The 11,917-nt window shown below is 41.9% G+C and overlaps 1 protein-coding gene across 2 annotated transcripts in view; it reads left to right on the top strand.

The window, feature by feature from the left end:
- The first annotated feature begins 2,045 nt into the window (after positions 1-2,045).
- Positions 2,046-11,917, top strand: part of FNIP1 (folliculin interacting protein 1) — a 159,969-nt gene continuing 150,097 nt past the window's right edge. For both annotated transcript variants that reach the window (XM_003259927.2, XM_003259926.2), the window contains exon 1: positions 2,046-2,322. In XM_003259927.2, the coding sequence (XP_003259975.2) occupies positions 2,231-2,322 (92 nt within the window). In that variant the 5' untranslated portion in view covers positions 2,046-2,230. The remainder of the gene's footprint in view (positions 2,323-11,917) is intronic.

Here is an 11,917-nt window from a genome sequence, read left to right as displayed (position 1 = left end):
GCTTAGTTCTTACTAACTTCACAAGAGTAGTTACTATCTGAAATAACTTCAAATACTTATTTACTGTCTCCTCACGTAGAAAGTTAGCTCTTTTTTACTTTGGATCCCCACTGCCTAGAACGTAAATGATTGTGGAATGAATATGTCAATATCTTAATCATCAATAAATAGTGCTTTAAAAAAGTCTTGGAACATTGAAACTCAGTATTTTGGTTGTTGACAAATTCTCAGAGATATAAATTCTGCCTATTACTTTTTCTTTTCTAAATATCTTCAGACCCTTATTTAGAGCATAAACTCTAGCTGCAAATCAGTGGGAGTTGGTAGCCACTTAAAGAAAATAAAATTTGATTTGTATACCTAATTAAATGAAATTCTCAAAAAGTATTTGTTGCTCAGGCTGAAGTACAAGTGGCACTCACTGCAGCGTTGACTTCCCACACTCAGGCTACCCTCCCACCTCAGCCACCTGAGTAGCTGGGACCACAGGTGTGCGCCGTGACCACACCTGGCTAATTTTTGTTTGTTTTTGAGACGGTGTCTCGCTCTTGTTGCCCAGGCTGGAGTGCAATGGCACAATCTCGGCTCACTACAACCTCCGCCTCCTGGGTTCAAGCAATTCTCCTGTGCCAGCCTCCCAAGTAGTTGGGATTACAGGCATGCGCCGCCACCACGCCGGCTAATTTTTTGGAGACGGGGTTTCACCATGCTGGTCAGGCTTGTCTCGATCTCCTGACCTCGTGATCCGCCTGCCTCAGCCTCCCAAAGTGCTGGGATTACAGGCGTGAGCCACAGTGCCCGGCCACACCTGGCTAATTAAAAAAAATTTTTTTTTGTAGAGACAGGGTCTTACTGTTGCCTAAGCTGGTTTCGAACTACAGAGCTCAAGCGATCTGCCTGCCTCGGCCTTGCAGTGTTGCGATTACAGACGTGAGCTACCACGCCTGCCCAAAGTATTTTTATCCAGCCTTCCAACCATATACAAGTTATTTCCTAAATTTCTCTGAGGATTGCATCCCATTGTACAAGTTTCCTCATCCTGGAGGGGGAGTGAATGGATGGGGTTGCTGAAAATTTATAAGATTAGTTTGATCCAAACTCTGATATATTTTGGTTCCATGGGTTAAATAAGACTGTGAGGTCACATGTGAGCAATGTTTTTCTTTTTTTAGAAAGCGTTTCTTCCCTGTAACTTGATTAAAATTCCACAGTTCCTCCCTTCTTCATGCCTAAACATTAAGATAAATTTATTAAAAATCTAAATAATTAGCGTAAAGGGTTAGATATCTGTACATATGTCTTTAGGCTTCCTGACTTCGTTGTTTTCACCTGATTTTGTTGGTTACCAAGGAAACAGCCTAACTCCTGAGCCTCCAATCGCTAGCTCTTCCAAGAGACTAATTCCCGGTGTCAGGGTTCGAGGCGCTAGTACAAACTGCCCGCAGTCCCTGCTCCAGGTCGTCTTTGCGGGGAGCCATGGCTGTGGCAGGGGTCCCGGCAGTTTCCTTCACCAGTCCCTGTGAGCCAGACCCCGCGCTGTCCAGATCCCAGACCTCTCGCGGGCCGGCGCGGCCTTCTAAGGGCGGGCCTGTGGTCCTGGGCTCAAAGTCGAGCCTTGGCCGCGGCCCCACGGGTACGCTTGTGGGCCTTCCGTGCTCCAGGGGCCGCCAGACTCTGCCCGGCGCGGAATGGAGGTGTGAAGCCGCAGAAGCTAGGGAGGGGCTGACAAGGAAGAGTCGGTTGCCCGTGGTTCCCTACGCAACTCTGTGGGTGGGGGGAGTCGAAGGCTTCTGCACTCCAAGGCTCCTGGCATCGTCCCCGCGCCACCCTGGCGTACCCTCTGATGGTCGCTGACAGCCTCAGGGGGAGGATCGAGACTGAGCCTGCTCCCGCTACACATCCCTAGCCACCTTCCTTCCAGTCCGGTCCTCTCGGCTCACGCCCCGCCCCGTGAGCTGCCACGTGACGGGACCCGCCAGTGAGCCTATGGGAGGCAGCTCCGCCCCACGCCCCCACCTTGCCCCCTGCTCCGCGCGCCGCCACGTGATGCAGCCCACCTCCAGCCAATGAGTGCCGGCCTTGCCTCGTGCCCCGCCCCGCGCGCCGTGGCCGTTTGAAGTGACTAATTTCTGTCATATGACTGAGGCGCCCATGGGGGTGGCGGGGCGGCTCTAGGAGCAGGGGCCTAGCAAGCGCCCAGCGGAGCGACCCCTGCCTGGCCGTGGCTAGCATGGCCCCTACGCTGTTCCAGAAGCTCTTCAGCAAGAGGACCGGGCTGGGCGCGCCCGGCCGCGACTCCCGGGACCCAGATTGCGGGTTCAGGTAGGGCGCTGTGGGGCGGGGGTCGCGGAGCCGATGGCCTTGTGGGCTCCGGGCTCCAGGGGTGTTGGGGCCTTCGGTGTTCCGACCCGAGCGGAAGCGCCGCGCCGCGACCAGCATCTGGTCCTCGGTGGGGTGGAGCCGGCTGCGGGCTCGCGCTGAAGGGTTGGAGCGAGGTCCTACCTTTTCTTTTACCCCACCCGCCTCGCCGTTGCCCCTTCCCCCTTCTCCCGTCGGTTTGTTTACGACCTGCCTCCAGCCACGCGCGACTCTGCTCCTCCGGACCTAGCACCGCGGCCTGAGACTTTGGGTCCACACGCCTTCCTGGCACCGAGTAGAGTTGGGCGCGGGCTGGATTGGACCTCAGCCGCCGTACTTCGGGCCGCGAAGTTCTCCCCTCCTCCCCGTGACCAGTTGTCCTCCGGGCGCTGCGTTCCAGCTCCGTTGGCGTTGTGGAGAGAGCGGCACGTTTGGCCAAGCTTCTGAGTTGAGAAGGCTGGAGGAGCGAGTAGGCAAGGTGCCGTTCTTTCCGGTTTCTTGGACGCTAAAATTGGAGGTGTGCAGTAACCGGACCGAGCGACCTTAATGTTATCGAAGGAGAAATGTGAAACTTGAGTTTAGGTTACTGCCGAAGCAAGACCAAATTGAATGAAATCTGGCCTTGGAATTGGCTGTAGATTCTTCCTCCTCAGAACTGTTACTGAAAAGGAGTCTTAAAAATGGAAAATGTTAGCAGAGCACTTTGTGTTACAGGCTTTGTTAATTTTTCCTTGTAGTACCTGTTGCTGGCAGAGTAACTTTTCGGAATTGTAAGATTTGATATAAACCTGAATTGAAGATAAAATTTAGTCGTAAAACTGCACCTGAGGAGATTATGTCCAAACAGCCTTTATACGTATTGCAGTTTGGAAACTTCCAACTATAACTAGGCTAAATGTCAGATACCACACGTTTTAAACTTGGTAGGATAGCAAAGAGCCCAGTTGTACAACAGTAGTAGAAACAAAATAAAAAAAAGAATCTGTCAAATTTTGGAAAAGGCAAAGTTGAAATGATTGTGCTACACTGGTTTAAGAAATTTTGCTATTCTTAAAATTATTCACTCTCTTGCTAATGCAGGTCTCATCAGGAAAAATTCAGTAAATGCATATGGAATTGAAGACATTTTTCTACGTATCTGTCTTTCCCCTGAAAAATAAATGTGTCATGCTCGTCTGTCTCTCTTTAAACATTTCTTTAGTGTTTTTCCTTTGAAAAATGAAAGTGCAGCTTAGATACTACATTGAGCCATCTAGTAACTCAAGCGACAATAGGAAACAGGTTCCGATAGGATATTTAAAAGGTGGCATTTGAATAGACAACTGCTTTCTATTTTTGGGCAAAGATTGACTTTGGGTACCTAGGTTTACAAGGGTCTCAAGTCACTCATGTGAAAAAACATTTTCATGTCTGTTTTTCAAAAATGTAAAGTCTACTGTATAGTTGCGTAATACTATTTTACAGTAACCAAAGAACTTTCTCATCAGTTATCTTATTTGATGTTTCACAGCAATCTTACAAGATAGAGCAAGTAGCAGTGCAGATAACTATATACTTTTGCCGGTGGAAGTAAGAATTATCTGTAAGCCCAATAACTGCAGTACATTATAGAATCGCTCACTTTAAAAATAAAACTTGTGCATGTGAGAAATGAAAACTGATGAAACAGAATAGGCATATCTGAAGGAAAAAAAAACATTTTGGTTAATGTCACGTAGCTAATAACTTACAGATATAATCAACGCAGGGTTTTTAAAAACTATTTCATTGAGCTATAATTTATACACAATAAAGTATAAATACATTTTAAGCATACATCGTATACAGTTGTGTACCCACCACCCCCATGAAGTTTTAGAACACTTCCATCACCCAAAAAGTTCCCTCATGCTCTGTTATAGCCTAACCCCTCCACACTCAGGGCAGTCACTGATACTTTCTGTCATAGTCTTGTGTCTGGCTTGTTTGTTGCATTTATTAGTTCCTTTTTTTTTGAGACAGGGTCTCACTCTGTCATCAGGCTGGAGTGCAGTGGCGCGACCACGCTTAATGCACCGTCAACAACCTGGGCTCAAGGGATCCTCTCACCTTGGCCTCCCAAAATTCTGGACTTACGGGGATGAGCCACCACACCCAGCCAGTTCCTTCAATTTTATCACTGAATGGTATTCCATTGTATGGCTATACTATGATTTGTTTATTCACCCACTAGTTGGAGGACATTTGGTTTTTTTTTTTTCCAGATTTGTGCTATTATGAATAATGCTGCTGTTAATGTTTGCGTATAAATCTTTATGTGGACATATGTTTTCATTTCTCTTGGGTAGAAACCTAGGAGTGGGGTTGTAGAGTCATATGCTGAGTGTTGTGTTTAACTTTAAAAAAAATTGTCAGACTTCCAAAATAGTTGTACCATTTTGTAGTCTCAGTAGCAGTGCGTGAAGATTACAGTTTCTTCACAGTCTCTTCAATATTGATATTGTTATTTTTGTTCTTTTTTAATTAAAAATTTTTATTGTAAAAAACATAAAATTTACTTTTTTTTATGTATATATATATATATAGGGTCTCACTTGTTTTTGCTCAGGCTAGAGTGCAATGATACAATCAAGGCTCTTTGCAGCCTTGACCTCCTGGGCTCAAGTGATCCTCTCACCTCAGCCTCCTGAGTAGCCTCCTAAGTATCCTCCCACCTTGGCCTCCCAAAGTGCTGTAATTACAGGCGTGAGCCACCATGCCTGGCCAAAATTTACTATCTTAATCTTTTTTTATTCTTTTGATTGTAGCCATTCTGGTGGTATCTTGTGTTTTTAATTGGCATGTCCTGAAGATCATATTCAGCATCTTTTTATGTAACCCAGGTTTTTGAGTAGACTAACATTTAGTTTTCATTCTAGTATACCATGCTTTAATTGTTGGAATCCTTTTTTGGGTGTTTAGTTTTGTTCTAGTCAGCCTAAGTTGTTAAATCAGGCTTGGGTGTAGTTAACCATTGGCAACTAACTGTCAGTTCCTAAGAGGAAGTTCCTAGAGTAACCAATATACAAAGCCCAGTAGTTGTAAGCCACAGCAGGACTCTAGAATAGGAGAGACTTCTGATAAAGAAGCTTTAGGAAGCTTTCTGTATTGTCTTTTATGGTTACCCCATTGGAAGACATGGCCGGGGAATACCCTCTTCTCTTGTCTTCACTCTAAGGTCTCTTACCATATAGATTTCTATGTGCTTATCTAAGATTCTGGAGCTGGAGATGAGTTTGAAAAATATTATGGGGAGGGTATTTTTTCAGTCATTGATAGAATCGAGATAGTAATTTGTTTTCTCCATTTAAAGAATTTGGGATGAAAAGGCTGTTTCTAGTAGAAGATATTGCTTTATGTTTTCTCCATTTTCTTCCAGTGGAAGTAAAAAGTGTAAGCCCAATAACTATAGTACATATAAAAGTGATTGTTTTGGGCCGGGTGTGGTGGCTTATACTTGTAATGCCAGCACTTTGGGAGCCATGGCGGGAGGAGTGCTTGAGCCCAGGAGTTCAAGACCAGCCAGGGCAACATGGCAAAACCCCTGTCTCTACAAAAAATATAAAAAATTAGCCAGGTGTGGCAGCATGTGCCTCTAGTCCTAGCTACTCAGGATGCTGAGGCGGGAGGCTGCCTAGCCTGGGAGGTTAAGGCTGCAGTGATGAGCCATGATTGTGCCACTGCACTCTAGCCTGGGCAACAGAGTGAAATCGTGTCTCAGAAAAAAAGATTGTTTTAAATAAAATTCCTGAAAACTAATTTGGCAGAGAAGGTTGTTTTGAAGTGAAATGTTTGTAGGACGTAATTAATGTTTTGTTAAATAATGTCTGGATTTTTGTTACACAGGTTGAGTATCCTTTACCTGAAATGCCTGGTTCTAGAAGTGTTTTGGATTGTGGAATTTTTTGGATTTTTGAATACTTGCATATACATAATGTGTTTTTTCAGAGGTGGGACCTAAGTCTAAACATTAAATTCATTTTTATTTCATACACACCTTGTACACATAGCACATAATTTATACAATACTTTTTAATGATTTTGTGCACAAAGCAAAGTGTCGACTGCATTTTGACTCCTCACATGAAGTCAGATGTGAAGTTTTCCACTGTGGTGCCTTGTCAGTGATCAAAAAAATTTTGGACTAGAGATGCTCATCCTGTATTCCAAATATATGAACATCTATTCTGATTCTTTATATCAGGGATTCTTAATGTACTCTAACAGCCTTTTAACTAGTCTTTCTGTGATCACTCTTGCCTTTTTCCAAACTACCCTCAATATGTCATACTTTTTAAAAAGTGCCAATTGTGGCCGGGCATGGTGGCTCACGCCTGTAATCCCAGCACTTTAGGAGGCCGAGGGCGGGTGGATCACCTGATGTCAGGAATTCTAGACCAGCCTGGCCAATGTGAAACCCCGTCTCTACTAAAAATACAAGAATCAGCTGGGCGTGGTGGCGGGCGCCTGTAATCCCAGCCACTCAGGAGGCTGAGGCAGGAGAATCGCGTGAACCTGGGAGGTGGAGATTGCAGTGAGCTGAGATCACGCCATTGTACTCCATCCTGGGCAATAAGAGTGAAACTCCGTCTCAAAAAAAAAAAAAAAAAAGTGCCATTGTGATCATGAACAGCAGACAAAATGATGTATAGAATTTAATATCTTCATAACAGGTTTATTTTAAGGATTCAGAGATAAGTCATGTAAAGAACTTAATGTGGTGCTTAGCACATGGCTTTCAGGAACCAGAAGTAGTTGTTACTGTTATATCAATCTTGTGTAAAAACCACTTAGTTTGGGCCCAGACTCATTAAAGGATGGCTTTTGCCCATTCTGCTTAGTGTGGCTTTTGCTAATTTGCTAGCCTTGACATTTTTTTTCTTTCCTTAATGACATTTTAAAAAAAGCCACTATAGTAGTATTGTTAATAGAATTAACAGAAATTCCTTAATAAAAGCCATTCTTAGTCCGTATTCCAATTTTGTGTCATCTCAATATGTCTTTTTATGGTAGGTTTGTTTGAATCAGTCTGAAGAGTCTGTATATTGCATTTGCAGTTAGGCAGCTTAAATAAATTTTATTCTATAATAGCCCTCCCCCACTTAAATGTGAAATTTCCCACATTCTGTGTTTGGCTTTTCCAGTCTTATGGTTTCCCAGCAATATGTGGTTTAAAAAGCTCCTCCAGGCAATTCTGATGCTCAGGTTTGCTGTAAGTTTGCTATAATGTTTTCCTCTATTTCTTGTCTTTCCTGAAAACTTGAAGTTAGATTTAGATATTTTATCATATTTAGGTTCCCTTTTTTTTCAATAAAATTATTTTGTAGTTGTTGTGTACTTCCTATTCATCAAAGTTACCGACCTGGTTGCCCCACTTGTAGTGATTTCAGGTGGTATCAGCCTTATTCTTCTATTACATAATTTCTTCTTTAACTAATGATTTTAGCATTCTTTGTTGATCATTGCCTGAATTCATTATTTTGTTAGAGTTTGCAAAGTGGTGATATCCTGATTCTCTAATTTTTTGTGCATTTATTTGCTGGAATAACTTTTATCACCTATTTGGTTACTCCTTGCTACAGAAAAGGGAGCATAAAAGATGATTTCCCTTTGTCATTTTCCAAAGTAATTGGTAGTGAGCTGTTCACTGCAGGTTTTTTGTTTTAATTATCATCTTAAAAGATTATCATGAGCTATTGGATTTTAGTGTGTTTTAATCCACTCCTGTCAGATTGTCTCATATTTGGCCACTGGAAGCCTTTTCAGGTTGACTTCTGTTTCTTTTTGACATGACCTCATTAATCTTTGATAACTTCTTGCTTTCTTCTGGCCTATGTCTTAATCTACACTCCTCCTTCTGAGATTTTATCACCTTGGATTTATTTTAGATTCTGGGATGTGCCAAGCTTTACTGCTCCCTGTTCTTGACATAGTCCCTTATACCTTTTTGTTTGGCTTTTTGTAGTGATCATCTGGGCTTATTCTAATTACTCCTTCCTCCAGGAAGCCTTTTCTGATTTCTTCCAGACTAGAGTAGGTCTGACTGTAACTTTGTTTCATAGCTTATTGCATGTCCTTGTGTGACATCTGTCATAGTTGTCATTGTCCACGTCTCTCTTCTTTGCTTACTTGATCCTTCTCTTCAGTGTTAAACATCAAGATTTATTTTGTAGTCAGAACTCTGTAAATTCACCTAATGGGTTGTGTGTGGGGAATAGATGCCTAGGGTTTTGGCTGGAGCAACTAAGTAGATGCCCTTTTTTTTTTTTTTTTGAGACAAGTTCTTGCTCTGTCGCCCAGGCAGGAGAGCAGTGGTGCAATCTTGGTTCACTGCAACCTCCGCCTCCTGGGCTTAAGCGATCTCCCCACCTCAGCCTCCCGAGTAGCTGGGACTACAAGGTGTGGGCCATCACACCTGGCTGATTTTGTATTTTTTGTAGACATGGGGTTTCGCCATTGTTGCCCAGTCTTAAACACACTATCAAAAATAGCCACCTTCTCCCCATTTTCTGTCAGAACACACACTTTATATCCATTATAGCTCTTTTAATAATTTATTATAATCTGTCTCCCCCAAGTTCACATTGTTGTGCTAGTGGACAGCACAGTGCCTGAGCATATGCTGAGGAAATATTTGTAGAATGAATAAATGAAATAACAATTTTAAGGGCAGAGGGAGAGGGTCAAAAGTTCTGTTTTGGATATTTGGTCTGGTTTTAATTGCCATTGAGATACCCACGTAGAGATGACAGTTTAATAAAGTCAATCTGGAGTTCACGGTAGAGATTGGGATTGGAAATATGAGTTTGTGTGTATGGTTAGTATTAAAACTACAGAATGGGTGAGATCATCTAGGAAAAGGGTATAGAGAAGTGGAAAGGACCGAGGGCTTTGCCCTGAGGATATGTTAAAATACACAGATCTGAGAGAGGAAGATATATCACGAAGATAGGGAAAAGCCAGGGATGTGTGGTGTTAGGGAAGGCAAGAAAAGGAAGCATTTAAAAAGTGATAGAGTGAGTGATAAATTGTTTGTATACTGGTTGCTGACAGGTCTCGTGATATGAGAAACAGAAAAGTGTCCATTAGATTAGTCAAGATGGAGGTAATTGGTGACCTTGATGGTTTTTTGGTAGGGAGGAAAAATGTTTGGGGGAAAAAGTGAGATAGATGTGGAGTAAATGTGAAGAAATGGCCCCACTACTTAACTTTCTATTGTTTCTATAGGAGAAATCTGTAGTGCTGAGTTATTTTTTCACTTTCAGTGTTCTGATTTTATGTCACATTTTGAGGTTCCGAAGTTCTTAAAGGCTAGCTTCATAATATTACCAACAATTTTAAGAATCATGTTTCAGAAGTTTTGTTTTTTAAATGGGATTTTTAAAAATTTGTCATACCCACAAGAATTTTTATTTTACTTAATTTATTTTAAATATATGTATTTTTAATTGATTGGATGCACTTCCCAGCCTGTTGTAACCACTATTCTACTCTACTTCTATGAGATCAACTTTTTTAGTTTCTACATGTGAGTGAGGACATGTGGTATTTGTCTTTCTGTGCCTAATTTCACTTAGCATCATGTCCTCCGGTCTCATCCATATTGCCGCAGATAATAGAATTCATTCTTTTTAATGGCTGAATAATATTCCATTGCGTATATATATGACATTTTCTTTATCCATTCATCTGTTGATGGACACTTAGGTTGATTGCATATCTTGACTAGTGTAAATACTGTTGCAGTAAGTATGAGTGTGCAGATATTTCTTCGACATACTAATTTTCTTTCTTTTGGATATATATTCAGTAGACAGATTGCTGGATCATATGGTAGTTTAATTTCACAGTAAAAAGTGCAGATATTATAATTTTGGTTGTTAATTTGATCTGCTTTTTCATCCCTAAGTAGTGGAATTAGATTTGTTTTTTAAACTGGGTTTATTGAAAAAAAGAGAAAAATACAGCTTTGAAGTGTAATTTATGAAACTTGGATATCACTTTTTTTTTTTTTTTTTTGAGACAGAGCCTGTCACCTAGGCTGGAGTGCAGTGGCACAATCCTGGCTCACTGCAACCTCTGCCTCCCGGGTTCAAGCAATTCTTATGCCTCAGCCTCCCGAGTAGCTGGGATTACAGGCACGTGCCACCACGCCCCAAAATTTTTGTATTTGTATTTATTTATTTATTTTAATTTTTGTATTTTTAGTAGAGATGGGAGTTTCACCATGTTGGCCAGGCTGATCTCAAACGCCTGACCTCAGGTGATCCGCCCTTCTTGGCCTCCCAAAGTGCTGGAATTACAGGCATGAGCTACTGTGCCTGGCCTTGGATCTCACTTCTTACTGATGTAATAATTATCTTAAATCCTGTTGATTTTAAACTTGCCTAAAATAACTTCCCATGTAAAACATAAGATAACCTCTTTTATTTTAAAGGAGTCCTAATCTACCCTCTCCTGATTTTGTTTCTGTTTCTGGGACCACCATTCTCTTAGTCTACCAAGTTGAAAATCAGAGATCATTGTTTATTCCTCCTAGTCTTTGATTCCCACATTTGCTCATTTGTTAAGTCCTGTTGATTCAAATTCTTCAGTAGCTTCAGTTCTTTTTCATTTTCCACTGTCATCACCTTATACAAACCGTTGATGCCTTTCTTAAAACTTTGCCATTACTTTCCCACTTCTTGTGTGTTCTGTGTTCCCCTCCACACCATACTACTACTTTTTTCAGCAGGGAGACGGGGTCTCACTGTGTCACCCAGGCTTGAGTTGGAGTTCAGTGGCGCAATCCTAGCTCACTGCAGCCTCAAACTCTTCACCTCGAGCAGTGGTCCCACCTTGGCCTCTCAAAGTGTTGGGATTATAGGTGTGAGCTGCTGCACCTGGCCCCACACTGTTCTTCTAAATTGATTTTCCTAGATCATAATTCTAATCAAAACACTCAGAAATCTTGACTCTTCATTGCTTAATAGATTGATCTGTGCTGCACACTGTTTTATGTGCTTTACACTTATTAACTCATTTAATTCTCACAATAGCTTTATAAAGAGGTCTGATTATCTCTGTTTCATTGATGAGGAAACAGGCACAGAGAAATTAAGTATCTTACCCCATGTCACATGGCTATTAAGTGATGAAATTAAGATTTGAACTTAGATGTTTAAGTTCTAGAGTCTTTGTTCTTAACAAAGTTCAAAGTCCTCAGTTTGGCTTATCAGCCTTTTATCAAGTTGTAGCTGGTGTGATGGACTTGATGAGTTCAGATCCATGCTCCAGTACTGCGGGGTGTCTGTGTGTGTGCTTGCGTCTCTTAATTCTGAAATCAGAATACTTGGTTTTCAAACCCGAGTTCTCACACTTAATTGCTGAGTCCTCAGGCTTCATTCTCTTTTGTCATTAAGTAATGCTAGAAGAAGTGCTTCTTGATCTGTTATCTCATACCACTCTGCCTAGGAGACAAGACTCTGTACTCCAAGATTTTCAGCAAAAGTCCTAAACTCGGTGCTGTTTATATCACCATTGAACTTATTCATGGTCATTA

This window comes from Nomascus leucogenys, chromosome 2, assembly GCF_006542625.1.
Source record: "Nomascus leucogenys isolate Asia chromosome 2, Asia_NLE_v1, whole genome shotgun sequence".
Classification (NCBI taxonomy): Eukaryota; Metazoa; Chordata; class Mammalia; order Primates; family Hylobatidae; genus Nomascus; species Nomascus leucogenys.
This window is presented reverse-complemented; position numbering and strand designations above follow the sequence as displayed.